Below are 19596 nucleotides of genomic sequence, written 5' to 3' on the forward strand. Positions count from 1 at the left end.
CAGTGTCAATGTACTTAATGCTACACTTAAAAATTGTTAAAATGGTACATTTTATGTTATGCATCTTTTACCTCAATTTTTTTAAAAGGGAGGGGGCAGGGAGTTTTCAAAGAAGAGCAGGAAGAGGGGAGAAGGGTATTCCCAGCAAACAGAATGACACGTGCAGAGCTACAGGGACACTGTATTTTCAGGGCAGCTGAAAGGGTGAGAAAAGCTGCAGAGGTCATGGAAGTGGTGGCCAATGTCCCTGTACGCCATGCCAGGGAGTCTGGACTTCACCCTGAAAGCAATGGGGAATGATTGCGAAAGAAGAGGAATGACAGCAGATTTGCATTTTAGAAATATCACTTTGATCACAAAAAGACAGGTCAGGGGGTGGTGTGTGGTATCTTTGGGGGAAGGCAGGAGAGTCAGGGGCTGTTGTCAGTAATCTAGATGAGGGCTGACAGTAAGAAGATGTTCTAGAGTTACTGTGTGCCTTAGCTGGCACTACTCCTTCTGACAATGCCATTCATTTGGGATTAATTTTTATTAGGGTTGTATTTATTAGATCTCCATTTTAATATACATGTCTTCTAAAATAAATTACAGGCTGGGTGTGGTGGCTCATGCCTGTAATCCCAGCACTTTGGGAGGCCGAGGCTGGTGGATAACTTGAGATCAGGAGTTCGAGACCAGCCTGGCCAACATGGTGAAACCCGGTCTCTATTAAAAACACAAAAATTAGCCAGGCGTAGTGGCGCACGCCTGTAATCCCAGCTACTCAGGAGGCTGAGGCAGGAGAATCACCTGAACCTGGAGGCAGAGGTTGCAGTGAGCCAGAATGGTGCCACTGCACTCCAGCCTGGACAACAGAGCAAGACTTCATCTCAAAAAAATAAAGTAAAATAAAATAAAATAACATACAAACTCCTTGAAGACTAAAATAAAAGGTTAAAAGAGTAAATTTTTTAACATATATTTCGTCACAATTTAAAAAATGCAAAACTGGCCCAGGCAAGCATGCACCTTGCCGCCTTCATGAACAACTCCGTAACTGGCTGAGCCGCCCCAGGGCTAGTCAAAACACAGCAGAGAAGAGGTCAGCCGGAAATGTCCCAAGGTGCACTTACTTCCCCCATGCAGCGCCAAGAATGCAGGTCCTAATGCTGGCTCTGCCACAGCTTGTAATCTGACCTCAGGCAAGTCTCCCCTCCCCTCCACGGGACTCAGTTTCCTCATCTGTGAAATGGTCTCCTGGGGCAGGAGAGTACAGTGGCTCCGAGCCCAGGCTCTATAGTTAGGCAGCCCTGGGTCTCACTGGCTTCAGCACTTCCTTGCATGTAGTCTTGAGTCATGTACTACTGTGGGGTGTTGATGGACCAGCCACTGCACACCAGCTTGGTGCTAAATATGCAGCTGTGCTAACCTCAGTCCCATTTAATCTTCACAACAGGCTAAGGGGCAGACACCATTGTTTTCTCCACTTTACAGACAAGGGAATGGGCAAAGTGACTGCCCACAGTCACAGAGATGCGAAGAGGCAAAGCTAGGATCCGAGTCCAGTGGTCTGACCCAAAGGCCTTTCACACTCCCTAGGATGTACAAGACCCTCCTGAAATCTTTGCAGACAGCCGAGTCATCATGTGCCGGCGGCTTGCCTGGTGGCCGCATCCCCTGTGGACCCATCTTACCTCCCCATCCAAAGCAGGACCCACCTTCAGCCCATTTCACCTTCAGCCCAGTTCCAATGCTGAGAAGCACAATCAGCAGATGAATCACACCCGGCAGGGTACAAAAATCTTCCCCACTGACCCATGCATGCAAAAAAATCCCTCCTGAAGTTGCCCAGAAACCCCACATGGAACTTCACTCCTGTGCAGCAACTCTTCACTGCAACAGGATGGTACCGGTGTCCAGTAGTGCCCAACCACACCACTTAATGTTGTGTGGCTGTGGAGAAGTCACCTTCACTCTCTGAGCCAGTTTCCTGATCTGTGAAATGGGAACAATATTAACTGCCCCAGTGGGGTCTTTGTGAGGATTAAATGGAAGGAGATATATATATACACACACACACATACTGCTCACTACTGTATGGGGCCTAGGCCACTCCTGGACAGCTGCACGCCGCGAGTGTTGGGATAGTTATCTGAAAATGGGCTAACGATTTCATAGGGTGGAGGAGGTGGGGAGAGCCAATGAGACGGCATGGTGAGGGGCTTGGAACAGTACCTGGCTCAGTAAATGTCAGAGGCCAGAACCTCAGTAAATGTCGGAGGCCAGAACCCCAAGGGGATGGCACTGAAGGGAGGGCTGGGTCCCTTGCTGATATTACTCACTAAGTTATCTCCCAATTCTTCCCTGGACCAGCCCTGTGCCTCAGGCAGCCAGAAGGTGGGGAAGGGAGGGAAGGTGTGGGCAGAAGCCTGGACCAGGAATCAGATGTTGATCCCAGCTACGCAGTTCTCCATCCTTTCCCTGTGCAACGTTAGGCAAGTCAGCTATCTTCTCCGGGCCGCAGTCTTATCTGTAAACAGACGGTTTGAGCAGGCCTATCTGCTCTCAGCATTGTAGAATGCTGTGACTCAGAGACCAGCACTTGACTTTGCATTGTCTCCAAATGGAATTCTCCACCCACCTTTCCTTGATGTTAGCAATAATTCCCACAGGGAGCACTCACGATGTGCCAGGAGCTGTGCCTCATCTCTCAACAGCATTGTGAGAAAGACCCTGTTATTGTCAACTGCCAGATGGGGTGACCAAGGCACACAGGGCTGGCAGGCTGCCCCTCAACATCTCCACCCCCAGGCCAGCCCAGCAGGGCCTGTGCCTCACCAGGTGCAACCGATGGAAATCAGGTCCACTGTGGAAGCTCTGCCTCCCTCACCAGGAAGCAAACCCTTGTTGGCAGAGACCTGGCCCAAACCTTGCATTCTTTGGGCTGGGAGGGATTTCAGGCACCAGCTTGATTCCTCCTCCTGCACACGCACATGCACACGCACACACACACACGAAAAATGGAGGCCTAGTGAGGCGAGAGGCTCTCTTGCCTCTCTGTGCTGTCTATGCTGATCTCATTCTCAGAAAATGGCTGTGAAGTAAATCTCTAGACCCCCAGCTCTCCCCTACACCCCCTCCTCTCTCTCTCTCTCTCTCACACACACACACACACACACATACCCACACCCACACACACCCGTCAGGGACAAAGGAAAGCGAGTCCCGAGATTCAGCAGCCGCTGGAGCCCCTTCTCCCTCTCAGGGCCTCTTTGTGTGGGGCCAGAGGGGGAGGGGGCTGCCTGAATGAACCTCAGATTTAATGAGGGGAAGAGGGAAGGAGAGGGGGGCTGGGGAAAGGGAAGGGAGAACGGGCCTCCCAGCCAGGGTCTTGCTGGAGCCCCTCCCCTCTGCAGCTGCAGCTACAGAACAGAGGTTGGCCTCCCCCCAGGTCCCGAACCCGCGACCGCGCACTCCCCGCGCACACCCGAACCTCCCTCGATTCCTGCTCCCCCAACCCAGAGTTCCGCCCGGTGGTCCGTGACGACCCGCACCCGCCTCACTCGAGGGCAGCTAAGAAAGTCCGGGGCTCCCTCCCCTCCCATCCCAGTCTCCGCGCTGGGGCCCAGATGGTCCGGGGCGAGCTGGGGAAGTGCCTGGGAGGCAGCGCGAGCCAGACTGAGGACGGTAACGGGACCGCAGAGAGACTGAGGGATGGACGGGCAGACGGACAGAAGACAGCAGACGGACAAAGTCGGACGAACGACGGACAGAGACAGGAACCAGACAAATATGAACGGACAGGCGGAGCCCGAGCGACAGGAACAGGCGGACTGGCAGGCGGCCAGAGGGGTAAGGCAAGGCACTCGCCAGGAGGGACGGGGCCCGGCCGACCCACACACAACCAGGGCGTCCGGGACGGGGACAGAGGCCACCCCGAGGACCGCCCCAAGTGGGGCGACGAGGGCCCACAGAGCTGCCCCGATCCCGGGATCCAGGCTCAGTCTCTCCAGGTCCCAGGAAGGCGCCCGCCGAGGGCACTCCCCTCCTGCCCGCGGAAACCCGAGCCGGGACCGCAGCTGCCCGGCGCCTGCCGGCCAGGACTGAGCAGGGCGACGTGTGCAGCAGGATCCGGGTGCCGAGTGAAGGTCCGGGAGGGCGAGCAGGAGGGGCACCGGCCCAGAAAGACAAGTTTGCAGGAAGGAAAAAGAAGAAACTACTCGGAGCAGAACAGAAGAAAGTGAGGGCCCGCAGCAGGAACGGGCGGCGCGCGCGGGCGGGCGCCGGGGTCGGGACTCACGCAGCTGAGCAGGGAGCAGGCTCCCAGGCAGGCCCCCATGGCGGCGGCTCCGGGCTCCGGGCGCCCGGCGCTGGGCGCTGGGCGCGGACCTCGGGATCCGGGTGCCGGGCCTGGCCCCTCCCCGGCCCCGGCCCCGGCCCCGCCCCGGCCCCGCCCCGCCTACCGAAGCCGCTCGACGCTTTCCGGCGGCGCTCGGGGCCTCCCCAGACTCACCTGGGGCAGGTGCGCCGGGAGGGACCCTGGGGGAATGGGGTGGTCGGGGATTCCCGCGGCCACGCGGGCTGCGCAACCTGACCCAACCCTGGCCCGGGCTCGCATCCTGCTCCAAAGTGAGCGTTCGGAAATCGACCTCGGTTTGAGCCCGTGTGACCTCAGGACACTGTCACCCTTGGGAACAGAAGCCAAGAGGTGGTCACCGCTGACTCCTCAGTGCTTGGCGCAGGGCCTCTGCTCAATACGTAGATGCTGAGGTTGAATGCTGAATGACTGGATAAAGAAACTTCGGTAAGTCACTGCAACTCTCTGAGCCTCAGTTTCCCGGTCTGTAAAGTGAGGATACATACCTCACAGGGTGGTTACAACACATGGTAGGTGCTTGACAAATGTAAGCCCCCATCGTCACTGTTTTCTTCTTCCTTTTTAAGAGACAGGGTCTTGCTCTGTCACCCAGGCTGGAGTGCAGTGGTGCAAACATAGCTCACTGCAGCCTCGACCTCCTGGGCTCAAGTGATCCTCCTGCTTCAGGCTCCTGAGTAGCTGGGACTACAGGTGCATGCCACCATGCCCACCTACTGCTTCTTCTAAGACCCCAGCCTCTCACTCTAAACCCATCCTCCCTTCTCTCCATCTGTTCTTCAAACTCCGCTGACTCCCAACAGCCTGCTGGGAGCTACACACTTCCTACAGCCACCCCTGCTTGATGGCTTATCACTCCCTAGGGATGCCCAAACTGGTCCCTAGCTAAGGAGGTCAGAAGGCGGGGAGGGGTGGCCACATTCCTGACAGATGGCTCTCCAGGGGTAGGTGTGAGAGACCCAGAAGTAGGGCTCTGTAATTAGTCTCCCTTCACACTTAGCCCTGTCCTCAGCCACCTCTGGACAAGATAATGTTAGGGAAAGAAGTCTCTGTGCCTCGAAGCTGGCCCCAGGGCCAAAGAGCTGGTTGACTGCATCCTTGGGTGATTCACTGGGCGCCAGGCTTAGCCATTAATTGCACCAGGACTGTTCCACAAACACACCCTACACTTTCCCTCCTCCACACTTTTGCCCCACAATGCCTTCCTCTTTTTTTTTTTTTTTTTTTTTTGAGACAGTGTCTCACTCTGTCACCCAGGCTGGAACACAGTAGCCCAATCACTCACTGCAGCTTCAACCTCCTGGACCCAAGTTATCCTCCCACCTCAGCCTCCCAAGTAGCTGGGACCACCAGTGTGTACTACCACACCCGGCTAATTTTTTAAAAATTTCGTGTAGAGATGAGGTCTCCTTATGTTGCCTAGGCTGGTCTCGAACTCCTGGGCTTAAGCAATCCTCCTGCCTTGGCCTCCCAAAGTGCTGGTATTACAGATGTGAGGCACTGCACCTGGCAGATGCCCTCCTCTTGAAGGTCCTTCTCCTTATCCCTCTTTCTCCCCTTTGAAGCTTGCTCACATGCCATACCTCTCAGTGAAGAGAGCCACCACCATCACCCCCAACCCACTACCTGGCTCCATTAGGAATGAACATCCTCCCGATTCCCCCAAGCCTCCAAACAATATGGGCCTCCCTTATGGCCTCACAAACAACCTGAGCACATGCCCAACTTTCCCCCATGGTACCATTTGAGCCCCACAACAACCCTGAGAAGTCGATTAATTCCCCCACCCACTCCAGTTTACAGATGAGGAAACCAAGGAACAAAGAAGTAGTGACATGCTAAATGTAAACCAAGCATTGAATAAACGTTGACTGTGATCACTGTGGTTGTTGTTACTGTTGCTGAAGGCCACACGGCTCAGAAGAAGCAGAGCTGGAAGGCCACCTGGCCTGGCTTTCACCCTGATGTCCTACTGCTTCCCTTGAAAAAGTAGACGTGACAATATCTAGTCTTCCTATTTTTCTGTCCAGTAATATTTCAGTCCTTCCCTAACCCGAGGCCTTTAGGGAACTGTGAGCCACCCAAGAACAGTCTGCTCTCTGGCCACCCCTCTCCTACCCACAGCACAGTACAGGGCCTGGCACACAGTCAGGCAGTGAATGCTTGCTGGATGAATGTCTGACATTTTACCATCCTTTAAGTCCACTTTCCTCCTTCTGCTGTGACTGACAGTCTGATCCAAAAACAGCCCCTACACAGTCATCTTCTGCACAGAAATCCTTTAGACTGAAATGCCACCAAGCAGTCTCAAGTGAGCCCTCCTCACATGCTCCCGTCCCAGGGTCAGCTCCCTTGGACACTTCTGCTCCAAGAGCTGAACTTTTCACCCCCAACCCCTCCCTATCCATGACCTAGAACAGTAGAAAGCACCCAAGACCAAGAGGAACAACCCCTGGGATTCTTGTTCTGCCACAGATGACCATGCCTCATGCCATCCTTGGGGGGCCACTTCACCCCACAAGGGGTGTCCGTCCATCCCCTGCCCTGAAATAGGGAGGGTTATTCTGTTTAACCTCACAGAGCAAGTGTGAGCATCTGCGAAAACATTCTCAGAAATAAGCAGTTATTTGCAAGGAACAAGGGATTAAGATGACTGTAGGTGTAAAGGGACAACCACTCTGGCTTCAGGCTAAAATTTTCCAGAGCAAGGTAAAATGCTGCCACTGTCCTGGCCTCCTGCCTGCCCAAGACCAAGGCCGGCTGGGCTATCACATGCCCGGCATGGAGGGCATAACTCACTGTGTGGCTGGGTCCCGGTGACTCCTCCTCTCTCAGCCTCATGCTTCTCATCTGTAAAATAAAGATAAGTTTTTTACCCCAGCTCTCTGAGCAGACTACTGAGGAGATGAAATGAGGACATAGATAAAGAGCTTCATTTCTTGGTGTCCCGGCCAGCCCGTCAGCCTTTACTCCCAGATTTGAACCTCCTGCATGGGGCCAGAGTAGCTCTGTCTCTTGAACCCCCAAAAGCACAGTCACAGTCAGCAGCTATGTGATACTGGCAAGTCACCCAACCACTCTGAGCCTCACTGGAGGGTTGGAATTCAGGATTCAGCTTCTCCACCCAATGCTATGTAAACCATGTCCCTTGAAATAAACATGTAGGGGTCATTTGGTCCATTGCCCTGTGCCCATCCCTCAACCCAGACAGATGCTCAACTCCAGTTCCCAAAGGAAGCAGGCTCTGACTTCTTGGACCACCCACCCCAAGCTTCTCTAATCTGATCTCAATGGGCCTGAGTTTTCAAATCTGCAACACAGGAACAAACTCCTGCCCTGACCCCAGTGCACCCAATCCATTCTCACCCCATCCCCACTTACCATCCTCCCATCCATGAGGACTCAGATGTGTGCCGGCTTTGAGCCTCCTATCCCTCGGGCTTCGCTGTCTGTACTGGCCTCTATTTCCTGCTTCTGACCCATTTACAGAGCAGGGCTGAGGCCATCCCTTATGAATATGCATATAGGATAATGAGAGCTTGGGATTGGGGGAGCATCTAGGGAGAGGTATTCACATAGGCACCATCCACTCTGCTCTCCCCATAAACACCCCCCAACCAAGGCTGTCCTTCCTCACAAAGCATGCATGGGATTTCGGAGCAAAGGCTAAAGTAACAATAATCATATTCACAGCAAGCATTTTTAAGAGCTTACAACATGCCAGGTACTCTGCTGAGATTATCTCCTTTAAGATGCATTTAAGGTAGGAACTATTGCCCCCATTTAGCAAATAAGGAAATTGATGCTCCAAGAAGTTAGGTAACTTGTACATAAATCATATGGGGAACGTGCACAGTGATCATGTGCAGAGCCAGGGTGGAACCCAGGTTTTCTCAGGAGAATGGAATTCCAAAGCTGGTGCTCTAAACCCCTGCTGCCCAGATATTCAGGGCCAAGCCAGGAGCCCTGAGCGGTCATGGGGCCACATCTGGATCTCACGTGCCAGCAGATGAGCCCACAGTGGTCTTAGGTGATTTTGTGAAAGGACCCAGGTCCTGGCAGGGACTCTATCTGGAAAGTATGGAGACAGGCAGACACGATGCGTGTTCACACGCGTGCAGGCACACAGTGATGCAAGCTTGAGCATGCACACACACACAGGGTGTTCTGCGTGCATGGATGTAACTGTGTGGGGTGGAGGTACCCCTGTGGCTGCCCAGTGTATGTGCCTCTGTGCTGCTCTGGTGACTTTTTTCCAATCAACACTTAGAGAGAGCCACAGTGGGCCAGGAGCTGGGAATGCAGTGTGGGTAGGGCAGACACAGTCCCAGCCTGCGTGGAGTGGATGGTCTGTGGGATTTGCTTCCCATACTCAGTAATACTCTGGAAGGAATCCACTTCCTTTGTGGGAAGCGACTAGGGGTTGAGAGAGAAGATGGGTAAGAGTGGAAAAGGTAGGACATCTGAGGTAGGTAGCTCAAAGGAGCCTCTGGCACTTGCCAGAAATGTGTGGAGGAGAGAGCCAGGGCCTGGCACCGGCTCCACGAGAGTCACAGGTCTGAGGATTCCCAAAGGTCTCCAGTTGCTTTCCTTACAGATGTCCAGGGTCTTCTGTGAGTGCACATGTGGGCAGTGTGTGTGTGTTGGGGAGGGGGGGAGTGTTTAGGTATATGTGCACAGATGAGCATGTGTGGTTATGTGAATATGTGCATGGAATGTACACGTATAAATGTGGGGACATGGGTAAGTCATATATGGTGTGTACACATGTGGGGTTTACATGTAGAGGTAGGGGTGTGCTTGTGTGTGTGGCAGGGCATGTTACTGCAAAGGAGAGAAGAGAGTGCCATTTGGCCCAGGCCTCACATTCAGAAGTCTCAAAAATGCATCCAAAAATGAGATGGAATGAAAGGAGGGAGGGAGGGAGGGATGGCTAGGTAGATGGATAGGCAGAAGGCTGGCTGCGCAGAGAGATGGACAGAGGGTTGGACAGAGGAATGGATATGTGATAAAGCAGATACTGCAAAATGTTCATTGTAGCCCCCAGGTGCTGAGTATATGGGTGCTCACTGTACCATTCTTTCAACCCTTCTGGATGCTTGATACTTTTCATAATACAACGAGCACACAAAGTGGGCTGGATGTCTAGCCCCAGATAATCATGGATGAGATGGGAAGAACAGAATGCTCTTCATGCCATTTGAAACTTACATCCCATCACTGGACCACACAGCAATGTGAAATCACATTTTTTATAATTCTTGTGATGATCTTGTGTCTCTCAGTTGCATTGCATTGGATGTGTGTGGGTGCATGTGTGTGTTAAAAAACATTAATTTGTTAAATAAAAACATACCACAATTGTGAACATCCTATTTAGGACTTTCTTCATTTTTAAATTAGCAGGAGCCTTAAAAGACAGAAGTGGTCTGGCTCAGCCGGGCGCGGTGGCTCGCGCCTGTAATCCCAGCACTTCGGGAGGCCAAGGCGGGCAGATCACCTGAGGTCGGGAGTTTGAGACCAGCCTGACCAACATGGAGAAACCCCACCTCTACTAAAAAATACAAAATTAGCCGGGCATGGTGGCGCATGCCTGTAATCCCAGCTACTCGGGAGGCTGAGGCAGGAGAATCACTTGAACCCGGGAGGTGGAGGCTGCAGTGAGCTGAGATCAGACCATTGTACTCCAGCCTGGGCAACAAGAGCGAAACTCCATCCTAAAAAAAAAAAAAAAAAAAAGAAGAAGTGGCCTGGCTCTTTCCGTCTGTGAGCCCCTACTATGCAGGCTGTGTGTGTGTGGGTTTGCATGTATGTGCACATGTCAGGGATGTGAGCACACGTAGGTGGGTCAGGCTGACACCCATGTGAATGCCCACACAGAGAGTTCAGCCTCATCCAAGCCCCGCTGGGGTCAGCACCACTCTGAGGTGAGGAGGACGTCTTAGGACCGAGGAAGGGCAGCCACCAGCCCCAGGGCAGCATAGGCGACCAGGAACTCTGTCATCTGAGGCTTGGACACGCTCAGGCCAAGCGGCGTCCTCCGGCCAGCAGCGAGAGTGTGGGAGGCTGTTTCCTGAAGGAGGATGGGGCAAAGGCAGGATGTCCACAGCCCTCCTGGGCCCAGTGGCTCCTTTCTTCCTCCCCATACATTTATATCTCCTGTCGGGACCATTCATCCTCCCCTGCTCCGTGCCCGTGGGCCGAAGTGGTCAATACCCCGTCATTGGACAGATGGCGAAATGGAGGCCTGGAGAGAATGCAGCCACTCAGGCCACACAACAAGTCAGCCCAGAGCCAGCCTGAGATCCAGCCTGGGTTCTAATCTCCGCCCCTACTGCCTGCCATCTCCACATCTCCCTCCTTCAGTCATTTGTCCACCAGCCAAGGCCTGCAGGGGTCCTACAGAATGGGCTCCAGACCCAGCAGACCCAGCAGGAGAGGCCCCAGAGTGCCCTCCTGCCTAGGGAGGTCACATACAAAATCCAGGAAGACAGGTAGGCACCAGAAACAGCAGGTGTCTGAGAGGCAGGGCCTGGCTCAGCCACCAACCCTGTTAGAATGACCCTAGACAGCTCCCTGCCCCTTTCTGGGCCTCAGTTTCTCCATCTGTAAAATAAATGGGTTGAGGCCGGGAGCGGTGGCTCACACCTGAAATCCCAGCACTTTGGAAGGCCTAGGTAGGCAGATCACTTGAGCTCAGAAGTTCGAGACCAGCCTGGGCAACATGGCAAGACCCCCAGCTCTACTAAAAATACAAAGAAATAGCCAGGCATGGTGGTGCACACCTGTGGTCCCGGCTACTCGGGAGGGTGAGGTGGGAGGATCGCTTGAGCCTGGGGAGTAGAGGTTGCAGTGAGACAAGATTGCACCACTGCACTCCAGCCTGGGCATAGAGTGAGACCCTATCTCAAAAAAAAAAATACATAAATTAAAATAAATAGGTTGAACTATTAACAGTGGCTTTCAAATAATGTTTTGAAGCAGAATCCCTAAGTAGCTACAAGAGGAGTTCTCCTGGCCCATGTGGGGAAGGCAGGTGGATTTTGGCCCCTCGCCCACTCTCCACTAAGAAGCTGGCCAAAGAATGTCCCACTGAATCACAGAAGCAGTGGACAAGAAACCAGCCTTCAGCACATAACCAGGGCCCAATTCCAGCTGGGCCATTTACCAACTGCATAGACCTAGGCAAGGCTCTCCAAGCCTCAGCTTGCTCATCTGTAAAATGGGGGCAATGATACCAACCTCCTACAGCTGTGTGACAATTAACTGAGATAATTCATGCCCAGTGTTTGGTATGCAGTGAACATATTAAAACTTGAAGCAACAGTGACTGTTACTACTAGTTAGCCCTCAGATGAGAACCAACATGAATTTGCTGGCTTCACCATGAGTTGTATCTCTTGTGCCAGACCCCAAAGCCAGTGCATTTTGGCAGCTGCTATCCCAAATTCCTCAGCTCCACCTACCTCTGCAGCTGCTCCAGAACAGCTGGGCATGCAGGGGCTGCTGCAAGGCCAGGCGTGGGCCCTGGGGAGGGCAAGCGCAGGGCCCCTGTAATCAGGCCAGGCCTCACAGCAAGGCCCGTTTCATCTGGACAACCAAGCCCCTGGCAGGCCATCATTAACTTCCCCACCCTTGCTCAGCACCCAACCCTGACCCAGCTGCTGAAGCCTCAGAGAGAAGGCAATAGGCGTTTAGCCAAAGCCTTTCATTCCTAGGATCCCTCCCCAGGGTCTCCCAGGACCCCTGGGCTCAGGGAAGATTCTGGTGACATAAGCAGGAAGGAAAGTCTTTCTGAAGCCAGGACCTCCACTTACCCTACAGGCAGCAGTCCACCCTGAGGAACAACGGAGACCCGGCATTGAGACTCCTACAACCTCAAAGTTGAAGAAAGCTCTAAAGCCATCTCATGTACATACATACAATACAATAGTATTCAGCCTTAAAAAGACAGGAAATTCTGACACATGCTGCAACATGGCTGAACTTTGAGGATGTTATGCTAAGTAAATAAGCCAGACACAAAAGGACAAAAATTGTATGATTTCACTTATACAAGGTACCCAGAGTACTCTAATTTGTAGAGACAGAACGTACAATGGTAGTTGCCAGGGACTGGGAAGAGAGCAGAATGGAGAGTTATTAAAAAATACAAGATGGGCCGGGTACGGTGGTTCATGCCTGTAATCCCAGCTACTCAGGAGGCTGAGGCAGGAGAATTGCTTGAACCCGAGAGGCAGAGGTTGCAGTGAATTGAGATCTCGCCATTGCACTCCAGCCTGGGCAACAAGAGTGAAACTCCGTCTCAAAAAAAAAAAAAAAAAAAGATGAAAGACAAGTGTTGGCTGGGTGCAGTGGCTCATGCCTATAATCCCAGCACTTTGGGAGGCTGAGGCAGGAGGACTGTTTGAGCCCAGGAGTTCAAGACCAGCCTGGACAACATGGCGAGGCCTCCATTTCTACAAAACATTTAAATTTTTCTTTTTTTTTTTTTGAGACGGAGTTTCGCTCTTGTCGCCCAGGCTGGAGTGCAATGGCACGATCTCGGCTCACTGCAACCTCCACCTCCCAGGTTCAAGCGATTCTCCTGCCTCAGCTTCCTGAGTAGCTGGGATTACAAGCACCCGCCATCATGCCTGGTCAATTTTTGTAATTTTAGTAAAGACAGGGTTTCACCATGTTGGCCAGGCTGGTCTCGAACTCCTGACCTGAGGTAATCTGCCCGCCTCAGCCTCCCAAAGTGCTGGGATTACAGGCATGAGCCACCACACCCAGCCTCATAAAAAGTAATTCTTTTACTTTTTGCAAGTGTTTATACTTTTTACAAGTGTTGGTGAGGATGTAGAGAAAAGAGAACACTTGTACACTTCTGGTGGGAATGTAAACTGGTGCAACCACAGTATGGAGGTTCCTGAAAAACTAAAAATAGAACTACCACACGATCCAGCAATCCCACTTTTGGTTATGTATCCAAAAGCAATGAAATCAGTAAGTGAAAGAGATATCTACACTCCCATGTTCACTGCAGTATTATCCACAATAGCCAAGATATGGAAACAATCTAACTGTCCATCACCGAATGAATGGATAAAGAAATTGTGATGGCTAGGCACAGTGGCTCACGCCTGTAATCCCAGCACTCTGGGAGGCCAAGGCAGGTGGATCACCTCAGATCAGAAGTTCAAGACCAGCCTGGCCAACATGGTGAAACCCTGTCTCTACTAAAAACACAAAAATTAGCCAGGCATGGTGGCAGGTATCTGTAATCCCAGCTACTTGGGAGGCTGAGACAGAAGGACTGCTTGAACCTGGGAAGTGGAGGTTGCAGTGAGCCAAGACCGTACCATTGCACTCTAGCCTGGGGAACAAGAGCAAAACTCTATCTCAAACAAACAACAACAACAAAAAAATTGTGATATATACACAACAGAATACTATACAGCCTTTAAAAAGAAGGACATCCTGTCATTTTCGACAACATAGACGAACCTGGAGAACATTATGTTAAGTGAAGTAAGCCAGGCACAGAAAGATTAATACTGCATGATCTCACTTACGTGAAATTTTAAAAGTTGGACTCATGGAAGCAGAGAGCACAACAGTGGTTAACAGAGGCTGGGGCCAGGCCCAGGAGAAGCGGGATTGAGGAGATGTTGGTCAACGGATACAAAATTGCAGTTAGACAGGAGGAATACATTCAAGAGATTTATTGTACAACATAGTCACTATAGTTATTAACAATGTATTGTATACTTCAAAATCACTAAGTAAATTTTAATTGTTCTCATTGCAAAAAAAATTAGTATGTGAGGTAATGCATACTTAGCCCAATTAGCCATTCCACAACATATATATATTTATTTATTTATTTATTTATTATTTTTTGACAGGGTCTTACTCTGTCACGTAGGCTAGAGTGCAGTGGTGTGATCCCAGCTCACTTCAACCTCCACCTCCCGGGCTCAAGCCATCCTCCCATCTCAGCCTCCCGAGTAACTGGGACTACAGGTGTGCACCACCACATCTAGATAATTTTTGTGTTTTTTGTAGAGAGAGGGTCGCATCGTGTTGCCCAGGTTGGTCTCGAACTCCTGGGCTCATGTGATCTGCCCACCTCAGCCTCACAAAGTGCTGGGATTACAGGCATGTGCCGCCGTGCCTGGCCAATATATACATATTTCAAAACATTATATTGCACGCTATAAATGTATAAATTTGTATTTTTCAATTAAATTTTTAAAGTTCTCTGATTTGAATAATAAAGAGACAAACACACACATCTAGTGCCTTCTCTCAGTTAACAGATGGAAAAACTGAGGCCAAGACAGAAGAAGGGACTTACCAGAGTACACACAATGGGTGTGTGTTGAGAGGCATTCTCTGGCTTCCTGCTTCTTCCTAAACAAGCCCTCACCCCCACTCCCTAGTCTGCCCTACTGCTGGAACAGCCCCCTAACTACAAGCTTCCAGCTGGTTCTTCAGCACATCTGGAATTTCATCAGTCTTTTAAAAAAATAACTTTGCTCCTTTACTCTAGGTTTCATTTCCTCCAATTATAAAATCCTACCTGTCCCACGATAGCAGGGATCTTATCTGCCTGGTTCACCACAGGATCTCAACTCCCAGAGTTGCATCTGGCAGGGCATCGCAGAGGCTGAATAAAAAATGAAAAATGAATTTTAGGCTGGGTGCGGTGGCTCATGCCTGTAATCCCAGCACTTTGGGAGGCTGAAGTGGGTGAATCACTTGAGGTCAGGAGTTCCAGACAAGCCTGGCCAACATGGTGAAACCCTGCCTCTACTAAAAATGGAAAAATTAGCCGGGCATGGTGGCGCACACCTATAATCCCAGCTCCTTGAGAAGCTGAGGTGGGAGAATCGCTTGAACCCAGGAGGTGGAGGTTGCAGTGAGCTGAGATCACGCCATTGCACTCCAGCCTGGGCAACAAAGTGAGACTGCATCTCAAAAAACAAAACAAAAAAAAAGAATTTAAAAATTCAAAAGAATTCACCAATGGATTCCCACCTTCGACATACTTTATGTCCCATTCTCATCTATTCTAATGCTTAAATGCTTTTTTAAAATTAATTTAAAAAAATTTTTTGAGACAGAATCTTGCTCCGTCACCCAGGTCAGAGTACAGTGACGTGATCTAGGCTTACTGCAACCTCCATCTCCCGGGGTTCAAGCGATTCTCCTGCCTCAGCCGCCTGAGTAGCTGGGATTACAGGCATGCACCACCACCTCAAACTACTTTTTGTATTTTTAGTAGAGACGGGGGTTTCACCATCTTGGCAAGGCTGGTGTTGAACTGCTGACCTCAAGTGATCCACCCACCTCGGCCTCCCAACATGCTGGGATTACAGGTGAAAGCCACCACGCCTGACCACTTAAACACTGTTAAACAACCTGGACTCACACTACCTACATAATTTTGTGTCCCATCTTTTTCACATAACATTCCATCATGAGCATTTTTCCTTGCCATTAAAATATTTTCTTAACAGCACTGAGATGGCCCCATACTCGCTGTCAGTGGATGTCCTCCACCCAGAAGCCGCCTTCTCAGCCAGACTTCTGGGACCACTCAAGATGGGGCAAAAGAGAACAATGTACTGCTGGATTCCAGCACACAGTCCCCCTCAACAAACATCTACAGAACATCTGATGTGCCAGGCACAATTCTAGGCCCCGGGAGGACAGCAGTGAATCAAATAGACAAAAGCCTTTGCTTTCATAGAGCTTGCACTCTAATGGGGAGTGAATGAATGAATGAACCAACGAAACTACTTCCTGTGGTTGGACGTTGAAGTCAGTGCTCCTTAAACGTTCCCTCTGCAGTAGCACTAGTGAACTGCAAGCAGAAAATCCCTTTAAAGTCTTATATATTATTATTAATATGAATGTAAAGTCTGCATTCTATGTGGGGTGGCCAACTCATCCTGCTTTGCCTGGGACCTTTCTGGTTTGGGTACTGAAAGTCTCATGTCCTGGAAAAACTTTCTTTTTGAAACGAAGTTTCATTCTTGTTGACCAGCCTGGGAGGCAGAGGTTGCAGTGAGCCGAGATCGCGCCATTGCACTCCAGCCTGGGCTCACTGCAACCTCTGCCTCCTGGGTTCAGGTGATTCTCCTGCCTCAGCCTCCTGAGTAGCTGGGACTGCAGGCATGCACCACCACGCCCAGCTAATTTTGTATTTTTAGTAGAGACGGGATTTCACCATGTTGGCCTCTGCCTCCCGGGTTCAGGTGATTCTCCTGCCTCAGCCTCCCAACTAGCTGGGACTGCAGGCATGCACTACCATGCCTGGCTAATTTTATATTTTTAGTAGAGATAGGGTTTTGCCATGTTGGTCTTGAACCCCTGACCTCAGGTGATCCGGTCGCCTCGGCATCCCAAAATGCTGGGATTACAATACGCATGAGCCATTGCGCCCAGCCCCTGGGAAAACTTTTTGTACGGGCCAACTAGAACAATTGGTCACTCTAATTCTATGCCATATCATATCCATTAAAAAAAAACTTTATTGAAATATATTTCACATACCATAAAATCCACCTGTGTTAAGAAACCATTCAGTGGTTTTTAGTACATTCACAAGGTTGTGCAATCACCACCACTAATTCCAGAACATTTTCATCACCTCAGAAGGAAACCCCATGCTCGTTTAGCAGTCACCCCTCATTCACACTTCTCCTAGGTCCCAGCAACCACTCATCTACTTCCTGTCTCCATGGATTTGCCTATTCTAGCCATTTCTTTTATGACTGTCTTCTTTCACTTAACATAATGTTTGCAAGGCTCATCCATGTTGTAGCAGGTATCACTGTATCAGTGCCTCATTCTTTTTACTTGCCAAACAAGATTCCATTGTACAAATATAAACCATACTTTGTTTATCCACTCATCAATTGTTAGATGTTTAGGTTGCTTCCACTTTTTGACTCTTATGAATAATGCTGCTATGAACATTCATATGCAAGTTTTTATATGAACATATGTTTTCATTTCTCTTGGGTATATGCGTGGAGTTGAATTACTGGGTCATATGGTAGCTCAATGTTTAACTTTTTGAGGAACTGCCAAACGGTTTTCCAAAGTGACCACATCATTTTACTTCTTACTAGCAATGTAAGAGGGCTTCAATTTCTCCACATCCTTAGCTATACTTGTTATCATCTGTCTTTTTTATTTTAGTCATCCTAGTGGTGTGACCTGCTATATTGGTTTAATATAAAGTTTTTGTTCTAAATTAGTCACTATCAAGTAAAACCAACCCCCTTTGAATGTGCACCGTGTCTACCATATTGCTTAGAGCACCCTAACACACGACTCAGTACCTCTGAGGGCAAAGGTGCCAGCCTGAAGCATGTGAGTTAAAGCCATTTGTAATGTTTTTATATTATAAATGACACTGTGATAACCAGCCTTGTACAGATTTGTGCACCTCTATTATTTTTTTTCCTTAGGAAAAATGCATAGGGATGGAACAATTTGGTTAAGGGATACACATTGAAAATGTAAACATGTGGCACAAAATTTCAAAGGGTATACAGAGAAAAGTAAAGTTTCTTTCTTCCCCTGCCCTCAGGTCCCCTCCCCAGAAACAACCACAGGCACCAATTTCTTAAGTATCCTTCCCAAAATATCTTAGGGTGCACATTTTTGAGGTTTTCCAAACAAATTGCCACCAGAAATTTGCACTCATTGATAGACCCACTGCTAGTGGGAAAGTTTTCTTTTCACCATTTTGCCTACATTGTTCTTTTTATTTTTCTTTTGAGACAAAGTCTCGCTCTTGTTCCCCGGGCTGGAGTATAGTGGCCTGATCTCAGCTCACTGCAACCTCCGCCTCCCAGGTTCAAGTGATTCTCCTGCTTCGGCCTGCCGAGTAGCTGGGATTGCAGGCACACACCACCATGCCCAGCTAATTTTTATATTTTTAGTAGAGACAGAGTTTCACCATGTTGAACAGGCTGGTCTTGAACTCCTGACCTCAAGTGATCCACCCACCTTGGCCTCCCAGAGTGCTGGAATTACAGGCGTGAGCCACAGCACCTGGCCTTGCCTACATTGTTCTTTTTTGTCTTTTTGCCACATTAATCTTTAATTTTTTTAAATTGCTAATGAAGTTGAACTTCTTTCCATTGTATTTGTTGTATTAGTCATATATATTATTATTTGTCTTTTTTATATGTTTATTATTTGTATTTCATATCTGGTGCCAGAATGATATTTAAAAAAAAATCTGGCCGGGCACAGTGGCTCACATGTGTAATCCCAGCACTCTGGGAGGCCGAGGAGAGTGGATCACTTGAGGTCAGAAGTTTGAAACCAGCCTGGCTGGTTTCATGGTGAAACCCCATCTCTACTAAAAATACAAAAATTAGCCGGGCATGGTGGCACATGATTGTAGTCCCAGCTACTCAGGAGGCTGAGGCAGGAGAATTGCTTGAACCCTGGAGGTGGAGGTTGCAGTGAGCCTAAATCGCGCCACTCTACTCCAGTCTGGGCAACAGAGGGGAACTCTGTCTCAAAAATAAATAAATAAATTTTTTTAAAAAAATCTAATAATGCTCTTGGTTAAAAATTATTAGATTTTTTTTAAAAAATCTAATAATGCTTCCCCACTGCCTGGGAATAAAGACCCAGCTCCCTAACGGGTCCACAAAGTCCCACATAGCCTGACTCCAGCTGCTCCTGGCCCTTTTGTTTGGACAACTTGCAGTTTCCAGAAACAGCCATGTGGCTTCTCTCCTCCTGGCCCTGGCAGTTATAGACATCACCTCCTCTCTGATGACTTTCAGGCTCACCTCCATCACACATCTCTCATGAAATCACTTGCTTACAGGGCCAGCTTGTATGGCCAGCTTGTATGGGTGTAAGACCTCTGCAGAGGGACCCTACGGTTAAGAAGGGCCCCTGGACTGGTTTGATGCTCTGCTGTCACTGTTTTGAAATTCATAGTACATTTTGGACAAGGTGCTCTGCATTTTCATCTGCACTGGGACCTCCTGGTCCCATGTAGCAGGTCCTGCTGGTTTACCTTGTGCTTCTCACAGAGGATGAGACACCCCTTGACCTCAGGGTCAGTCCCACCCCCTCTTGCATCCCCAGTGCCTGGCAGGAACCAAATGAATGCCTAAATTTTATGAATGAAATGAATGAATGGATGAAAACAAAGAAAGAATGATGGCATGAATTAAAGGAAGGAGTCTGTTATTCTTTGAAGAGTAAGGTAG

General features: G+C 49.8%; 1 protein-coding gene across 3 annotated transcripts in view; it reads right to left on the reverse strand.

Annotated features, from left to right (window-relative positions):
- SERINC2 (serine incorporator 2) overlaps positions 1–15009 on the reverse strand; it is a 31716-nt gene extending 16707 nt beyond the window's left edge. The window contains exons 1-2 of one of the 3 annotated variants that reach the window (XM_054555840.2): positions 14922–15009; positions 7154–7204 (exon numbers count right to left, since the gene is read on the reverse strand). In XM_054555840.2, coding sequence (XP_054411815.1) covers positions 7154–7204 — 51 coding nt within the window. In that variant the 5' untranslated portion in view covers positions 14922–15009. Of the gene's footprint in view, positions 1–3533; positions 3719–4279; positions 4408–7153; positions 7205–14921 lie in introns of those variants that run through there. The other 2 variants (XM_024257674.3, XM_054555849.2) reach the window with 2 other exon arrangements.
- Positions 15010–19596: the final 4587 nt, after the last annotated feature.

Source organism: Pongo abelii, chromosome 1, assembly GCF_028885655.2.
Source record: "Pongo abelii isolate AG06213 chromosome 1, NHGRI_mPonAbe1-v2.0_pri, whole genome shotgun sequence".
NCBI classification, from domain to species: domain Eukaryota; kingdom Metazoa; phylum Chordata; class Mammalia; order Primates; family Hominidae; genus Pongo; species Pongo abelii.